At 43.0% G+C, this 19,262-nt stretch overlaps 2 protein-coding genes across 2 annotated transcripts in view; one reads left to right on the top strand and one right to left on the bottom strand.

The window, feature by feature from the left end:
• The window catches only part of COG7 (component of oligomeric golgi complex 7), a gene marked incomplete at its 3' end in the record, with an annotated part of 85,261 nt that overhangs the window by 60,243 nt on the left and 5,756 nt on the right, over positions 1 to 19,262 (top strand). The window contains exons 14-15 of the mRNA XM_079944227.1: positions 2,107 to 2,190; positions 5,854 to 5,968. Coding sequence (XP_079800353.1) covers positions 2,107 to 2,190; positions 5,854 to 5,968 — 199 coding nt within the window. The remainder of the gene's footprint in view (positions 1 to 2,106; positions 2,191 to 5,853; positions 5,969 to 19,262) is intronic.
• Positions 10,853 to 12,332, bottom strand: LOC307198674 (large ribosomal subunit protein eL32-like). The gene is given in 2 exon segments (XM_079945769.1): positions 10,853 to 12,014; positions 12,018 to 12,332. Coding segments are annotated over 2 exon segments (405 nt in total). The 5' UTR covers positions 12,273 to 12,332; the 3' UTR covers positions 10,853 to 11,864.

Here is a 19,262-nt window from a genome sequence, read left to right as displayed (position 1 = left end):
CTGTGGCCGGCCCCTTCTCTAGCCACCCTAGGTTCTTGCTTCTCTGAACTCTTATTGTATAAAACCTGACTGAGAACTTCTGCCACTGAGAACTTTTTTTTTTTTTTTTTTTTTTTTTTTTGCGATACGCGGGCCTCTCACTGTTGTGGCCTCTCCCGCCGCGGAGCACAGGCTCCGGATGCGCAGGCTCAGCGTCCATGGCTCACGGGTCCAGCTGCTCCGCGGCATGCGGGATCCTCCCGGACCGGGGCACGAACCCGTATTTCCTGCATCGGCAGGCGGACTCTCAACCACTGCGCCACCAGGGAAGCCCTACCACTGAGAACTCTTGAAGTGGAAGCCTGTGCGTGTGTGTGTGTGTGTGTGTGTGTAGGTGTAGGGGGTATAGGGTGGGAGTGTGTCAGGGGTCTTGGTTCCCCAAGGAGAGCAAGAACTAAGATTGCCAATTCTTTGTCTCCTCCCTACAAAACCTGGCACAGGGTGCTATGCAGCATGGGCACTCGGTGCACGTGCATGATTGGCGTGTTCCTTCCCTGTGGGGTGGGAGTTAACTGAAAAAAGGAGGATATTTTGAAACGAAAGACGATTCTCAAAAAACAGCAAGGAGGGCTTCCCTGGTGGCACAGTGGTTAAGAATCCACCTGCTAATGGAGGGGACTCATGTTCGATCCCTGGTCCGGGAAGATCCCACATGCCATGGAACAACTGAGCCTGTGCACCACAACTACTGAGGCTGTGCTCTAGAGCCCACGAGCCACAACTGCTGAGCCTGCGTGCCACAACTACTGAAGTCCACGTGCCTAGAGCCCGTGCTCTGCAACAAGAGAAGCCACTGCAATGAGAAGCCCGCGCACAGCAACGAAGAGTAGCCCCCACTCACCACAGCTAGAGAAAGCCCACGCACAGGAACAAAGACCCAACACAGCCAAAAATAAAAACAAATAAATACATCTATAAAAAAACAACAAGGAGTTTAGAAAACTATAGGGGCAGGGGTGGGGAAGAAAAGGCTTTGTCTAGAGCAGGAAAATTAGAGTCGAGTTGGTGCTAGAGAGTGTGGGGAGGACGGCTGAGGCTTGGCCTGGGCTGGGATCCCAGGGGTGGACACGGTCATGACATTCCCGGAAAGCTCCTTAAAGGATCAAGCAACCAGATCGGGCATCAGGTGGCTGCAGAGAGCAGCTACCACGTGACCTTGGGAGTCACTCCAGGAGTCCAGCCAGAAAGGGCCTTGTTTTCCAGGCTGGCCTTAGGGTGACTCAGGTAAGAATTAAGCAACTAGATTTCTGTGGAAAGCTGTGCCATACTGATAATTAACCACCTGTGTGCTGGTAATTGGCCTGACTCTGTAGGGGAGGCTGGGAAGGCTCCCACAGTGACGTCATAGTCCCATTGAATGATGAAAGAAGACGTGTTGGTGCTGCAGGTCTCCAGACAGGGGGTCCTGAAGAGGACAAAGGAGCTGTTGGTGGAGTTTGGAGGCTCCTTCTCATCCCTTTCCCTTTGAGTTCTGAGTCAGTTGAGACATAGATACAGAAAGCAGGGGGAATAAAAGCAGCACCTTTAACTTAGTAAAGCAGTGTTGGTGAATGTGGTTTGGATATTCCTGCAACCAGACAGGGCTTCCAATTCACATGTGGTCTCTGTGGAGGATTTTAGGGGGTCCTGGTCTCTTCAGAGTGCTGGCTGATGACCCGGGAGTTAGTGAGGCTACCTGTGCCAGCAGGTGTTAACCGGTTGCCCTCACCCTGTAGAGAAACTCAGAACAAGAATATCCAACTCTTCCTTTCACGTTCTGAGCGGGTAAACACAGAAGGGATCAGTTCCCATCAAACAGTTGAGGGGTGAAGGTGGGATTTCCTGCTTTATGGATCTGAAAGGATGCAGAGAGAGAGAGGATTACATTCTCTATGGCAGGCTTCAAGGTGATGCCTTAAAGAAGAGAAATCCCTGGTCTGCCACGTGGTGATGATTCCAAAGGCCAGCTCTGAGAAAAGATAGTGCCTGTGGTGATGCTGCGTTCTTCATGTAGTTTCCAGCATGTGGTGCTTTCGTGTGCTGCCTGGGTGCTGTGACATTGACTCTTTCCTCTCCTTCCTCCCCTAGAGCTGGAACACCGCCGGCATTGGAGAAACCCTGACCGATGACCTGCCCACCTTCAGTCTCACTCCTCTTGAGTACATCAGCAATGTAAGAGACTGTGCGCTTTTCTCTGCGCTGGTCACAGCATCTGAGACCTTGTCTTGTCTGGCCCTTCTGGGTAAAGCGGTCCTTGCTGCATCGGTTCTGTCTGGACCTTTGCTTTTGGATAGTCCCCATCCATATCCATGACTTTAAGGAAATGCGGTTGATTTCCTTAAATCAGCTGATGAAACACATGCTGATTTCAAAGCCTAACACATTCCCGCCCCTCCCCCATCCCTCTCAATATGAGGTGTGGCCAGTGCCTGAGGGCCTCAGAGTATGAGTCCAGCTCCATTGCTCTTAAATGTCAGTGAGCATAAGAAATGCTGTACAGGAATGATAGACCCCAACTGTGTCTTCCTCACACTATGAGGGAGTTCTGCAATTTTCAGGGGTGATTTTGAGATAGGTGATTTCTGCCTTGAGCTCTCACTTTAGAACCCACCCCTGTGTAAGTTATGACTGTTGTAATAGATACGAAGGAATTTTATTTTATTTTTATTTTATTTTTTATTTTATTTTTTGCCATACGCGGGCCTCTCACTGTTGTGGCCTCTCCCATTGCGGAGCACAGGCTCCGGATGTGCAGGCTCAGCGGCCATGGGTCACAGGCCTAGCTGCTCCGCGGTATGTGTGATCTTCCCAGACCGGGGCACGAACCCATGTCCCCTCCATCAGCAGGCGGACTCTCAACCACTGCGCCACAGGGAAGCCCTATTTTATTTTTTAAAATATTTATTTATTTATTTTGGCTGCGCTGGGTCTTAGTTGCGGCATGTGGGATCTTTGTTGCAGCATGCGGGATCTTTAGTTGTGACATGTGGGCTCTTAGTTGCGGCATGCGGGCTCCTTAGTTGCGGCATGCGAACTCTTAGTTGCAGCATGCATGCGGAATCTAGTTCCCCAACCAGGGATCGAACCCGGGCCCCCTGCATTGGGAGTGTGGACTCTTACCCACTGGACCACCAGGGAGGCCCCTGCAAAGGAATTTTAGAAGTAAATATTGTACAGTTAGAGGAAGTGTGTGTGATCCCACTGGTGAGTAGCAAGGAGGATGGCTTTCCTCTCTCTGTTCACTGAGCAAGTCCAAAACAGCAATTGTTTTCCTCTGTTTTTCAGGGCATTATTCAATACCCTGGACGGATGGAACTAAAAATGTTGGTTGGTCTTTACAACCAATGAGAATAATCTTATTTTTAGAATTGAGACATGTGTATTGCAATCGAAATTGATTCCAGAAATGATGTTGCTTAGAAGGAACTCGAAAGGCTATCGAGTTGATTTTAAACACAGGGGAGTAAGGAAGGCGAGGGGGCGTTTTCAGGCCAGGACTCTTTTCCCACCGGCTGCCACTTGTCAGCCCCCAGGTAGGCATCGTCCTTATGAGGTCATCTCCTGATGACCTCGGCTCAGGAAATGAATATCTACTGAGCACGTACTGTGTACAGGGGCAGTGCTAGGCTCTTATTGGTGCCATGAGATAGTGTGCAGTATAGACCGAATTTTATCTTAACAACAACTTTGTGAGCCGGTTGGTGGCAGCCGTGTTTTGCGGTCAGAAGCACCAAGGCTCTGGGGGATGGGAGTGGGGCAGGGAAGCCACTCATTCAGCAGTCACTCTGTTAGGAAGCCTGGTGCTTTATGTGTGTCTCACGCATATTAGTTTCATCTTTGCCACAGCCCTCTGAAGTAAGTATGAGATCACCCTCATTTCAGAGATGGCGAAACCAAGGCCCCGACAGATTAAGTAAGTTGCCCAACGTCACACAGTGGTAGAGGCAGAACTCAAACCCAGGTCCTTCTGACCACAGAGCTGTTCATTTTTCCTGAGTCACTGCGCTTACCCAGCCAGGATATCAAGGAGTATTTATTGAATATGGGAGAATAGCAGACAAACATCTACAGGTGTGATGGTGAGCATCCCTTCCCACGTTGATTTCCAAGAAATAAACATAGACAGAACTCCCAAGAAAAACTTGGCATTGTGGAATCTCTCTAGGAAACACAGCAATCCTCACAGTCTAAGGCCATTTAATTCAAGTTTGAGATGTCAGATTATTGAAAATTTGCACCTAACCGGTGCTTTGCCTTGCTGGTGAATGCCCTCACCCATGCAGAACTGTGTGAGCATTATAAAGGGATGAAATAGGAGAAAATCCTTTGAAGAAATAAAACAACATAGATGCAAGGCATATCGATGATGATTCTTTATTTCAAGTAAAGCTGGGTTTGTGGATTTAGCCAAGAGGTGATGGCTACAGATGAAAGGGGTACCAAATACAGGAATATGCCTGTGGTCTCTGCACATAGTAGGTATTCAGGAAGTGCTTGCTGAGTGGAATTACAATGGAGAAATCCTAACCCCAGAAGTCAGCATCCTTCCCTTCCTCCAGCCTTGGGGAAAAATGATGAATTTGTTGCCATTTCAAGCTGAAATAATGTACAGTGGTTGTGGTTATTAGTGACGTAAGTGACCACTTGTCTAGTTTGAGTGAAAGACACTCAAACTAGAGTGTTTTACTTACTAAGTAAATGAAAGGAAAAGGTGCTGATTTTTTTCATTTTACCATCTATGTACATAGCGCTTTAAAGGGAGACCAAACACAATTTTTTGTTAGCACGATGGGCCACATTAAGTGTTTGGAGATGAAGGTGTAACCATCCTGTAGTCCTCTGGGCTGGTAGATTTTGGGAGTCTGTCTTAACTTCTGGACACCTGCTACCGTATAGGTGTATGTAAGGCCAGATCGAGAAGATCTTTCTCTAACAGTCCTTGGACTTTTAGCTTGCAGAATCAGTATCAACTCTAAGATGGAATGAATGTGTGAAATCAATATGGAGCCAAAAAAATCAACAACAGGCTCCAATACCTTTTGAAGAAAATATATATTACGTTGTCATAACCTGAAAATCAACCTCATTTTGAAATGACACATATACTTACCTTAAAATGCTAAACAGTTGTGAGTTGTGATAGAAATAGGTGTCTAAAATGTATCCATGATGACAGTCATGTGTATCTGACAAACACATGACAAATCCTGAATTACTCATGGGCTTATCCCAAATGTCTTGTAACCCTGCCTTTGCGATTCCTAACCAACCAAGAAGGTTTATTTTCTAGAGTTTGTATTATGAAAACATACAGTTTTCCCTCCAGATTAATTTATAATTATAAACTGCTTTTTTCCCCAACAAAATTCCTTCCTTCGCCTGGTTAAATCACTTAGAAGGAAGAGACCCAGATCCAAATCCAGAAGACAGGATTGAAATTCTTGCTTGACCATGCACTTGTTGACATTAGCATCTTACTGGTTTTTCATCTATGAACAGTAATAATGACTTATATTTACACAAGTGCTTTAAATTTTACAAAGCATTTCAGTATCCATTACTCATTTGAGGTAGAGCTCGCACTGAATGCATTCCAAAAAACTGAGGCCATGAGTGAGAAGGATGAATCTATGATCTATGTGCAAACTACCGGTGACTTTTTTTTCAGATGTTGCCTCACCAGTATTACCACACACTGGAAAGATCAGACCTGGAGCTGCTGTAAGGTCTTGCAGTTTTGTCTGTCCACCATTTGCCTTCACATAAACGTACTGCATGAAATAATTACCGCCGCATGTGTCAACGTTGGGCTGACAGTGCTTTCTTTTGTTTCAGATCGGGCAGTATATCATGTCCCTCCCCCTGAACCTTGAGCCATTTGTGACTCAGGAGGACTCAGCCCTAGAGCTGGCTTTGCACGCTGGAAAGCTGCCGTTTCCTCCTGAGCAAGGTAAGAGAGACCTGCAGGAAAGAGAGCGGCGGGCTTGGATGTGATCGCATGCCCCTTGTAGCACCTTACCCTCATCATACCCGTCCTCCACACTCGCACTGAAATAGTTGTCAAAGTGTACAGTCGTGACTGAGAAAGATTGGGGTTCTCTTTTTGCACCCTCTGAGGGACTTCTGCGGGACAGAGTGGATTAGGGAAGGCTTACTGTATGCAGGGCATCCCTGGGGAACTCCCCCTGTGCCGTCAGTTGGGAGGTGGTGGCAGGTGGGCCTGGGGTCGTAGGCATTCATTGGTGATAGAAGGGAGGTCACAGGGCAAGGGACCCGCCAGGTGTTTTCTCTCTCTTTGTTCCCCCTCTGTGTGGACCACCTGTCAAGTAAAGTGGCACCTCATAAGAAGAGTTTTTCTTGTCAAGACAAAAATAAACTCTTCAGGGACTTCCCTGGTGGCGCAGTGGTTGGGAGTTCGCCTGCCGGTGCAGGGGACATGGGTTTGAGCCCTGGTCTGGGAGGATCCCACGTGCCGCGGAGCGGCTAAGCCCATGTGCCACAACTACTGAGCCTGCGCTCTAGAGCCCGCGGGCCACAACTACTGAAGCCTGTGCGCCTAGAGCCCGTGCTCCGCAACGAGAGAGGCCACCGCAATGAGAAGCCCGCTCACTGCAGCGAAGAGTAGCCCCCGCTAGCCGTAACTAGAGAAAGCCTGCACGCAGCAACGAAGACCCAATGCAGCCAAAACTAACTAACTAAATTTGTTGAAAAAAATAAATAAATAAAAAAAAAATAAGCTCTTCAGTGTAGAGGTTAACAACACTTCTGTCCAAATGCCTCTGGCTGTAGTGAGCTTCCAACTCCCCAAGGCTCGTGGATCTCTAAACTGGCAAGGTAAAAAAAATATAATATGTTAACACTTTTCCTTTTTCTCATTGTCTGGGCCTGACAGATTGAACAGGGACCACATACTCTCTGATCCAAAATCATCTTATCCCTAACATTGGGCATTATAGGCCTCCCTCTGTAATACTGAAGAGACAGAAAAAAAATCACTTGGTATATAAAGGATTCAGCAGCTCAAGAGAAGGTACTGCACTGAAAATAAAATCACATCGAAAGGTTAAAAATAAAGGGTTGCTAAAAGACATCTCATGTAAATTCAAATAAAAAGAAAACAAGATGACTGCATCATTATTAAAGAAGTTGAATCAAATCAAAAGATAATAAATGAGACTAAATGATTCTTTATGTCAATAACGGGTGGATTCCACAGTGAACCTGTAGTAGTCAGGTACCCTTATGTGGCCAGTAACACAGCACTGAAGTATATAAAGAAGAAGCTGGCAGACGTATGACAAAACCACATTAGTACTGAGAAAATCTTGTACCTCTCGTTTAGGCTTTGACAGATCGAAAAGGAAAATTAATGAGAAGAAAAGAGGAATTGTTCCGTATAATAAGCACATTTGATTGAATCAATATGTCAAGATTTTTATCCCACAGAATAGGCATAGTTGTCAAATTTCTATAAACTGTTTGCAAAAGTAATACAAATAAAATCTCCATAAGTTTCATAGGATTATAAACATTAATGGTACTTATATAATTTTTGAAAAAAAATTCTATTTAAAATTCAAATTTAAAATGTGAAACCTGCTAAGCTAAACTATGAGTGAATATTAATTAATCTTCGTGATAGGGAAGGGAAGACTTTTTTGAAATGAAAGATAGAAACTGTAAAGGAGGGGACTTCCCTGGTGGTCTAGTGGCTAAGACTCCATGCTCCCAGCGCGGGGGGCCCGGGTTTGATCCCCGGTCAGGGAACTAGATCCCATCTGCCACAACTAAAGATCCTGCATGGTGCAGCTAAGATCCCACGTGCCGCAACTAAGACCCGGTGCAGCCAAATAAATAAACAAATAAATATTTAAAAAAAAAAGAAACTGTAAAGTAAATTGAAAGATAAATGATAAACTGGAAAATAATAGCAACATATATGATAGATGATGGTTAATATCCTCATTTTATAAAATTTCTTACAAGTCAGTAAGAAAAAGATGAACACCCACGGAAGAATAAGTAAACAACATGAAGGCATTCAAATAAGCTAAAACATATAAAGAAATGTTTTAACTTTAATAATCCTCAGAGCTGCAAATGAAAGTAGGATAGATCATTTTGCAGCCTATCAAATTGACTATATATACAGGCATATATTTTATTTTATTTTTATTTATTTATTTTTTAAATAAATTTAATTAGTTAATTAATTTATTTTGGCTGCGTTGGGTCTTTGTTGCTGCACGTGGGCTTTCTCTAGTTGTGGCGAGCGGGAGCTACTCTTCGTTGTGGTGGGCGGGCTTCTCATTGCGGTGGCTTCTCTTGTTGTGGAGCATGGGCTCTAGGCACACGGGCTTCAGTAGCTGTGGCACACAGGCTCAGTAGTTGTGGCGCACAGGCTCAGTAGTTGTGGCGCACGGGCTTAGTTGCTCTGCGGCATGTGGGATCCTCCCGGACTGGGGCATGAACCCATGTCCCCTGCATCGGCAGGCAGACTCTCAACCACTGCGCCACCAGGGAAGCCCTCTGCCCATTTTTTTAATCAGATTGTTGTTTTTTGTTATTGAGTTCTTTATATATTTGGATATTAGCCCCTTATTGATTATATGATTTGCAAATACAGTAGTGCCCCCTTATCCACAGGGGTTGTGTTCCAAGACCGCCAATGGATGCCTGAAACTATGGATAGTACTGAACCCTGTATATACTGTGTTTTCTCCTATACTAATGCGTGGGTGGTATATACAGTAACAATACAGTGGACAAAGGGTTGACTCATGTCCCAGGCGGGACAGGGTGGGGCAGGGTGGGACAGGATGAGATTTCATCATGCTACTTAATGCGTTTTAAAGCTTGCTATATGGATTGTTTTTTTTCTGGAATTTTCCATTTACTGTTTTTGGACTGTAGTTGACTTTAGGTAACTGAAATCTCAAAAAGCAAAACCACAGATAAGGGGGGACTACTGTACCTTCTTCTATTCAGTAGGTTGCCTTTTTGTTCTGTTGATGGTTTCCTTTGCTGTACAGGAGCTTTTTATTTATTTATTTTAAATATTTATTTATTTATTTATTTATTTTATTTATTTATTTTTGGCTGTGTTGGGTCTTCGTTGCTGTGCGTGGGCTTTCTGTAGTTGTGGCAGCTGGGGACTACTCTTCATTGCAGTGTGCAGGCTTCTCATTGCTGTGGCTTCTCTTGTTGTGGAGTCTGGGCTCTAGACACGTGGGCTTCAGTAGTTGTGGCTCATGGGCTCTAGAGTGCAGGCTCAATAGTTGTGGCAGCCTCAATAGTTGCTCTGCAGCATGTGGGATCATCCTGGACCAGGGCTCAAACCCATGTCCCCTGCATTGGCAGGCGGATTCTTAACCACTGCACCACCAGGGAAGCCCCCAGGAGCTTTTTAGTTTGATGTAGTTCATTTGTTTATTTTTTCTTTTATTGCCATTGCCTCTGGAGTCAGATCCAAAAAAATATTGCTAAGAACAATGTCAGGGAGCTTACTGCCTAGATATTTTATGGTTTTTGGTTTTACATTCAAGTCTTTAATCCATTTTGAGTTAATTTTTGTATATGATGTAAGACAGTGGTCCAGTTTCGTTCTTTTGCATGTGGTTGTCCAGTTTTGCTAACACCGTTTTTTGAAGAGGCTGTCCTGTCCACTTTGTATATTTTTGCTTCCTTTGTCACAAATTAATTGACCATATATGTGTGGGTTTATTTCTGGGCTCTGTAATCTGTTCCATCGATCTTTGTGTTTTTATGCCAATACCATACCGTTTTGATTACTATAGCTTTGTAATATAGTTTGAAATCAGGGAGTGTGATTTCTCCAGCTTTGTCCTTGTTTCTCAAGACTGCTTTGGTTATTTAGGGTCTTCTGTGGTTCCATACAAATTTTATAATTATTTGTTCTAATTCTATGAAAAATGCCATTGAAATTTTGATAGGGATTGCACTGAATCTGTAGATTGCTTTGGGTAGTACAGACATTTTAACAATATTAATTCTTCCAGTCCATGACCATGGAATATCTGTTCACGTATATGTGTCTTTTTAAATTTCTTCCATCAGTGTCTTACAGTTTTCAGTATACAGGTGGTTCACTTCCTTGGTTAAATTTACTCCTGGGTATTTTTTCTTTTTGATGCAATTGTAAATGGGATTGCATTGCTGATTTCCCTTTCTGATAGTTTGTTATTAGTGTACAGAAACCCAATCAGTATTCTGTATATTGATTTTATATCCTGCAACTTTACTGAATTCATTTATTAGTTCTAAGAGTTTTTTGCTGGAGTCTATTAACGTTTTCTATATGTAGAATTGTGTCATCTGCAAATAGTGATGGTTTTACTTCTTACTTTCCTATTTGGATGCCTTTTATTTCTTTTTCTTGCCTAATTACCATGATTAGGACTACCAACACTAAGTTGAATAAAAGTGGCAAGAGTGGGCATCCTTGTCTTCTTCCTGATCTTAGAGGAGAAACTTTCAGCTTTTCATCAGTGAGTATGATATTAGTTGTAGGTTTGTCATATACGGCCCTTATTATGTTGAGATACTCACTCTATACTTACTTTGTTGAGAGTTTTTATCATAAATGGATGTTGAATTTTGTCAAATGTCAAATTTTGTCAAATGTCAATTGAGATGATCCTATGATTTCTATCCTTCATTTTGTCAATGTGGTATATCACATTGATTTGTGAATATTGTATCCCTGGGATAAATCCCACTTGATCATGGTGTATGATCTTTTTAATGTATCGTTGAATTTCGTTTGCTAATATATATATTTTTTTTTCACACTTTAGAATCCAAAATGCTTTATTTCTCATTGGCAGTGATAAATCAGAAATGTGTATTATTTTTGCAGAGGCAGGTGAGTGGGGTAGGGAATTAGATGTAATGTTTTTTTCTAATCCCAAAACTCTTAACGTAGCAAACTGAGAGACAGGAAAGCACAAATGAAAAAGTACAAACCACCTTTCATGTCCCCCCATCGAGATGTAACCAGGTGGTTTGTGAACACGTCCTTTCTAGTTTTTAGTATCAAGGACACAGAAACATTAAGCGACAGGCCAAAGAATTTTCTGCTATCCCAGGTTAATAAAGGACAGATCCTAAACTGTTACTGTTTTCTCCGCACAGTTCCTCTACTCAGTAGTCAAAAGACTATCAGAATGCTTCCCATGTCAATTCAAAGAAGTCACACAATGACCAACAATTTACTCAAATGTTTCAGACTGAGTTTTGAACAGGAGCCAATCTGTAAGACATTTATCTACTGAACTAAGGGCCTTAAATCCGATCTTGTGCTATAGAGTGCCACATGCCCTATTCCATGTGACCTGTGCTGCCACTTAATACCATGTCTTGGAAAAATGGCCTCTTAGCCTCATAAAACAGCTGAATTCTAGGTACTGTTGACTAAGGTCGAGGACTGTAGTTGAAAAGGAAACTTGATTGTCCTCAATCTTCACAAGAACCACACAGGGTAATTCCTAACTTTATAAAGTGAGGCTAAAAATGACTACTTGCTCCAAGATGGAAGGTCCTTCAACCAGGGGTCTCAGAACCTACCGTGGTCTGAGGGCCACATCTTCCCGAGCCCACCTGGAGCTGACCAAGGCTGCTCTGGGCGCCTGAGGCCTGGGCCCCATGAAGGAGGGATCACGTATCCTTTACAAAAGCGCCTTCCAAACAGAAGGTTCCACAGAGCACGAACAGGCAAAAGAGCAATCTCTGTGACAAGCTGTCAAACAAACTGAAGAGTAAAACCAAGGGGGAAATGCCAGATGGCTGTTATTGCAGTTTTATTAAACAAAACTTGCACACGCTGTCTATTCATTTTCTTCGCTGTGCAGCCTGGTGTTGGGATTGGTGACTCTGATGGCCAGCTGGGCTGCTCTCTCCACAATGGCTTTGCGGTTCTTGGAGGAGACGTTGTGCACAATCTCAGCACAGTAAGACTTGTTGCACATCAGCAGCATTTAAAGCTCCTTGACATTGTGGACCAGGAACTTCCGGAAGCCGCTGGGCAGCATGTGCTTTGTTTTCTTGTTGCTCCCGTAACCGATGTTGGGCATCAAGATCTGGCCCTTGAATCTCCTGCGCACCCTGTTGTCAATGCCTCTGGGTTTCCGCCAGTTCCGCTTAATTTTGGCATATTGGTCTGACTGGTGCCGGATGAACTTCTTGGTCCTCTTTTTGACCATCTTGGGCTTCACGAGGGGTCTGAGGGCAGCCATGATGCTGAGTAGGAGATGGTGGCCACCTCCGTAGGCAGCGCCGAGGAAGAGAGGGGAGGGAAGGTAGTGCACGAGGCTGATGGGACTTCCTCGTTTGCTGATATTTGGTTGAGAATTTTTGCATCTATGTTCACCAGGGATATTGGCCTGTAGTTTTATTTTTTTGTGGTGTCTTTTCTGGTTTTGGTATCAGAGTAATGCTGTTCTTATGAATTAAGTTTGGAAATGTTCCCCCTCTTCAGTTTTTTGGAAGAGTTTGAGATGGATATGTATTAAATCTTCTTTGAATGTTTGGTAGAATTCACCAGTGAAACTGTGTTGTCCTGGACTTACGTTTGTTGGGAGGTTTTTGACTACTGATTCAATCTCCTTTCTAGTAATTGGTCTATTCAGATTTTCTATTTCTTCGTGAGTCAATCATAGAAGATTGTATGTTTCTAGGAAGTTATCCATTTCTTCTATGTTATCCAGTTTTTTGGTGTATAATTGTTCATAGTAGTCTTATATGATCCTTTGTATTTCTGTGATATCATTCTCCTCTTTTCATTTCTGCTTTTATTTATTTGAGACTTCTCTCTTTTTTTCTTGGTGAGTCTAGCTAAAGGTTTGTCAATTTTGTTTATCCTTTCAAAGAACCAGCTCTTAGTTTTATTGATCTTTTCTGTTGTTTTTTAGTTTCTATTTCATTTATTTCCATTTTCATCTTTATTATTTACTTCCTTCTACTAACTTTGGGCTTCATTTCTTCTTCTTTTTTCTAGCTCTTTTAGGTGTTAAGTTAGATTATTTATTTGAAAATTTTCTTGTTTCTTGAGGTAGGTCTGTATTGTTTTGAACTTCCTGCTTAGAACTGCTTTTGCTGCATTCTATAGATTGGGGTGGTTGTACCTCCATTTTCATTTGTTTCAAGGTATTTTTGATTTCCCTTATGATTTCTTCATTGACCCATCGGTTGTTCAGTAGCATGTTGTTTAATCTCCACATATTTGTGATTTTTCCAGTTTTCTTCTTGATTTCTAGTGTCATACCATTGTAATTGGAAAAGATGCTTGATATGGTCTCAATCTTCTTAAATTTATTGACTTGTTTTGTGGCCTAACATGTGATATGTCCTGGAGAATGTTCCATGTACACTTGAGAAGAGTGTGTATTCTGCTGCTGCTGCTTTTTGGCTGGAATGTTTCATACACACACACACACACACACACACACACACACACACACACGTGGCCATCTAGTCTAACAGGTTATTTGAGGCTGATATTTTCTTGATTTTCTGTCTGGATGATCTATCCAATGATGTAAGTGGGATATTAAAGCCCCCTACTATTATTGTATTGCTGTCAATTTCTCCCTTTAGATGTGTTAATATTCGCTTTATATATTTAGGTGCTTCTATGTTGGGTGCATAAATGTTTACAAATGTTACACCCTCTTGATGGACTGACCCCTTAATCATTATGTAATGACATTCTTTGTCTTTTATTACATTCTTCGTTTTAAAGTCTGTTTTGTCTGATATAAGTATAGCTACACTGGCTTTCTTTTCATTTCCATTTGCATGGAAAATCTTTTTCTATCCCTTCACTTTCAGTCTGTGTGTGTCCTTAGATCTGAAGTGAGTCTCTTGTAGGAAGCATAGATGAGTCTTGTTTTTTATCCATTCAGCCACTCTGTGTCTTTTAATTGGAGAATTTAGTCCATTTACATTTAAAGTAATAAGTATGAACTTACTGCCATTTTGTTCATTATTTTCTGGCTGTTTTGTAGTTCCTCTCTGTTCCTTCTTCTCTTCCCTTGTGGTTTGATGAATTTCTTTAGTATTATGTTTATATTCCTTTCTCATTATATTTTGTGTATCTACTGTAGGTTTTTGCTTTGTGCTTACTATGAGGTTCACATATAACAGTGGCTCTCTCTCTCTCTCTCTCTCGCTCTTTCTCCCTCTCTCTCTCTCTCTCTCTATATATATATATATACACACACACACACATATATATAAAATATACTATATTAGTATATATAAAAATATGTACTATATTAGCATATATAAATATACTAATATATATTAAATATATATATAAATATGTATATATAGCATACTGCCAAATATATATATATATATGGCAGTATAATTTAAGTTGGTAGCAACTTAAATTTTTTTTTAAATTTACTTATTTATTTTTTGGCTGCGTTGGGTCTTCGTTGTTGCATGCGGGCTTTCTCTAGTTGCGGCGAGCAGGGGCTACTCTTTGTTGCAGTGCGTGGGCTTCTTATCGTGTTGGCTTCTCTCGTTGTGGAGCACAGGCTTTAGGCATGCAGGCTTCAGTAGTTGTGGCTCTCAGGCTCTAGAGTGCAGGCTCAGTAGCTGTGGCACACGGGCTTAGTTGCTCTGAGGCTTGTGGGATCTTCCCGGACCAGGGCTTGAACCTGTGTCCCCTGCTTTGACAGGTGGATTCCTAACCACTACGCCACCAGGGAAGCCCAGTAGCAACTTAAATTTGAATGCATTTTATTTATTTATTTATTTTTTTCGGTACGCGGGCCTCTCACTGTTGTGGCCTCTCCCGCTGCGGAGCACAGGCTCCGGACGCGCAGGCTTAGTGGCCATGGCTCACAGGCCCAGCCACTCCGCGGCATGTGGGATCTTCCTGGACCGGGGCACGAACCCATGTCCCCTGCATCGGCAGGCGGACTCTCAACCAATGCACCACCAGGGAAGCCCTTGAATGCATTTTAAAAACTCTACATTTTTACTCCCCCCTGTCACGTTAAATGTTTTTGATGTCGTATTTTACATCTTTTTATTTTGAGTATCCCTTAACTAATTATTGTAGTTAATTTTACTACTTTTTTCTTTTAACTTTCATACTAGCTTTATAAGTAATCTACTACCTTTACTATATATTCATCTTTCACCAGAGAGATTTTTATTTTCATATGTTTTCTTGTTATTAGTACCTTTTCTTTTCAGCTTAAAGAAGACCCTTTAATATTTCTTATAAGGCTGGTTTAGTGGTGTGAACTCCTTTAAGTTTTGCTTGTCTTGAAAACTATCTCTCTTTCAATTCTGAATGATAGCCTTGCCTGGTAGAGTATTCTGGGTTGGAAGTTTTTTCCTTTCAGTACTTTGAATATAACATGCCAGTCCCTCTGGCTTTTAGAGTTTCTGTTGAAAAAATCAGCTGATAATCTTATGGTGGTTTCCTTGCACATACAAGTTGGGTTTTTTTTCTTGCTGTTTTTAAGATTCTTTCTTTAACTTCTGACATTTTAATTATAATGTATCTTGGTGGGAATCTCTTAGGGGTTCATCTTGTTTGGAACTCTGTGTGTCCTGGACCTCAATGTCTGTTTCCTTCCCCAGGTTAGGGAAGTTTTTAGCCATTATTTCTTCAAATAAGTTTTCTTCCCATTTCTCTCTCTCTTCTCCTTCTGGGACCCCTATAATGCAAATGTTATATCTACTTGATGTTGTCCCATAGGTCTCTTAAATTATCTTCACTTTTTAAAATTCTTTTTTCTTTTTGCTGATCTGTTTGAATGAGTTCCACTGCTCTGTCTTCCAGGTCAGTGATTTGTTCTTCTACTTTATCTAGTCTGCTATTGAACCGCTCTAATGTATTTTTTAGTTCTCTTATTGTATTCTTCAGCTCTCCAGCTTCTGTTTGGTACTTTCTTACATTTTCTACCTTTTTGTAGATGTTCTCATTATGTTTATCCATTCTTTGCCCAAGTTGGGTGAGCCTCTTTATCAGGTAGATTACTTATCTCTGTTTCATTCAGACCTTTTTCTCAGGTTTTGTCTTATTCTTTCATTTGGAAATTATTCCTCTGTTTCCTCATTTTGCTTGACTCTCTATGTTGGCTTCTATGTAATAGGCAAAGGAGCCACCTCTCCCAGTCTTGAAGGAGTGACCTTGTATAGGAGATGAGCCTTATCATTCAACCTTTCCCTAGCTCTTGGTTGTCTCTCAAACCTCTGTGATTGTCTGAGTAGCCTGGCTTATTCTTGATAGGCTCCCGTTGTTGAGGATGCACCAAGACCTGTCAGTGTTCCAAAGGGAATGATCTCACTCAGCACCCAGATTCAGGCTGATTGGAAGCCAGATACTCAGGCAGCAGCTTTTGAAGTATGCAGATGTATACAGTCCTATGGGACTGCAATCATAGACCCTACTGACCTCCAGACTGGGAGATCTGGAGGTGTCTCCTGGGCAACAGTTGCAAGCATCGGGACTTCAGAGGAGTGTATAAGCTCCTTGCTAGGAGGTACCAGTGAGCAGTGGTGAGGCCAAGGGAGGGTGCAAGAATGGTGCCTCCCTGCCTGCTTCCCTGAGAGCACCTCTGTAGCCCTGAAGCCTATCCCTCAGGTTGAAGCTCCAGGACAATTAAATGGCCCTTTTTCACCTGCAGACTGGGGATGTGACTCAGTCTGCTGCATAGTGTCCTGGGTGTGATATGCTGCCCAGAACTGACTTTCTGATTGTTACAGTCCTGTGCCCAGGAGCACAAGCCCTCTGGTTATCAGAGCCAGGCCCGTCGAGGTGTTCCCTGTGTGGACTGCACTTGCCCACTGGCGTTAGCAAGGTTGGGAAGGAGCCCTGGGGGCAGGGCACACCTGTGCTTTTAGCGATGTGGGAAGAGAGTGTGGAGCCGGGCACACCCTCAGCTTTCCCGAGGCCATGTCTGCGCCTGTCCACTGCGCCCGAGGGAGAGGGAGAGTGCAAAATGGCGTTTTCCAGCCCCTTTGTCCCCGAGGTCAACCCTAGATACTCCCTGCCCCATTGGCAGATGCTTTAAGATTAGCAGCGGAATCTCCTTCACATAGAATCTAGTCACCTCTCAAACTGCTGCCTTTGCGCTGGTTCCTGGGGTGAGTCTGTGCATGAGCTCCTCAACAGGAGTACCTCAGATTCCCACAGACCCCTGGGTCCCCTGCACATAAACTCCATTGGTTTCAAAGCCAGATGTTTGGGGGGCTTCGTCTGGCTGCAGGTCCCAGGGTTGGGGTGCCCGACGCGGGGCACAGACAAGACCTCTTGCTGCTCAGGAAGGGGCTCTGCCCATGAGATCCTGCCCTACTGTGTGGGGCGTTTGGTGAGGCTGTATCTTGCCTCTCCTCCCCATCTTCGTGTGGCCCTCTTCTCCCTTGCTGCGGAGGAAGCTGTTCAGCTGGTTTTCAGTTCTTATGCAGTGGGTGTGATTTCATGAATAGTTGTGGGTGTGGTGTGCTGGGGGAAGAGGTGAATTCAGGGTCTTCCTGTGCTGCCATCTTGTACTCAAGGGCTCCAAGTGATTCTTATTTTCATCTATTGGCTAATACACTTTTTAAGTTTAAAAATTTTTTTAACTTTTTTTTCATAGAACTTTTCACGTACACAAACTCACACACAAAAGTAGTGAGACTAGTACAAGGAAACCCAGACACTTGTCACCTGGCTTCAAGAATGGCTTCTTGTTTCATGTATTCTGCTCACATTTTTTGCTAGAGTATTTAAATCACATCCCAGGCATCATGTTATTTCATCTATAAATACTTCATTATGTATCTCTTACTGATAAGGATTAAATTCAGGTTCAGATTCTTTGGCAAGAAAATGTGGTTCTCTGTTCATTGTCTGTTGCCTTACATCAGGAAGAACATAATGTCTTATTGTTCCACTGCAAATAAATATATACAGATTTAGTGAATATATGATTGTTTTCATTTGCTCACTCATTCATTCATTCACTCACTTAAGAAATGTTTATTAATCGTTCTGTGTGCTGGGCTCTGGGTTGAGCATTGTTCAGAAGGAAAAACCTCCCGGCCATAAAGTAACATTGTAACAATGGTTGAAAACATAACAACAACAAGAAGCTGATCCAGGTAATTTTTTTGTTTTTACCTTTCATTCAACGTTTTATTATGAAAATTTTCAGGCATACAGAAAATAGGAAAGAATTACCCAGTGAACTAGCATTCTAGTTCTAGTTTTCTTTTTCTTTTTTAAAAATTTTATTGAAGTATAGTTGATTTGCAGTGTTGTGTTAGTTTCTGGTATACAGTAAACTGATTCAATTATACATATACGTATATTTTTTTCATATTCTTTACCATTATGGTGTATCACAGGATACTGAATATAGTTCCCTGTGCTATACAGTAGCAGGACCTTATTGTTTAGCCATCCTATATATAATAGTTGGCACTAGTTCTAGTTTTCTCCCGTTTTAACATTGAAAGTTTTATGAAGCAGATGGTTAAACAGCCAATAGGAGCTTTTTGGCTTAGATAAATGATAAGTAGGAGGGAGATTTAAAAATCATTGTGAGTCTTTTTCCTGTGAGGAAATTGAACTTTGGGAATTGTAAAGGGATGTGTCCAAGGGTCACAAACACAGTGGGTTAGAGCAGAGGCATTTGCAGGAAAACTCCAATCTCCACATGTCATGGTCCTCTTCCTTTGTGGAGTTACCAGGTTTGGCTGCAGTGGACTTGGGAGATCTGTGGAGGCAGCCGGAGCTGCCGTGGAGTCATGATTCTGGGCACTGGGAAAAAGTGCTTCCCAGGTGTGGCACTGGGCCCGGGAGGCTCCTGCACTCTCTCTGGCCTGGTGACAGGCAGAGGGCCCAGCTCCTGGTTCCGGCAGGTCATCTGATGGGCAGGTGCAGCCTCTCTGCGGAGCTGCTGCTGCGCGGTGGGCCCTCGGTCGGGAAGAGCCAGCCCTGCGGGGACTATGGCTCAGGAAGGGGCCGCCATCTGTCGTGGCCAGGCCATTGCTGAAGTCAGTGCAAAAGCTCAAGCGTTGCTGAGCCCAGCCTGGCCTTTTTAAACCCCTTTTTCTTGAGATTTCTTTTCTTTCCTGCATTTTGTCTGTCTTGCTTCTCTTTCCTGGTTCTTGCCCTCACCCTCTGACTAATGATTCCCTGCCCACTTAAAAACCTCTGATGGCCCCTTAGGACCTACAGGTCCTAAGGTCCTAAATCCAAACTCCTCGTGGCCTGG

Source organism: Stenella coeruleoalba, assembly GCF_951394435.1.
Source record: "Stenella coeruleoalba genome assembly, chromosome: 15".
Lineage (NCBI taxonomy): Eukaryota > Metazoa > Chordata > Mammalia > Artiodactyla > Delphinidae > Stenella > Stenella coeruleoalba.
The sequence above is the reverse complement of the archived record's forward strand: the minus strand, read 5'-3'. Positions and strand labels throughout refer to the sequence as shown.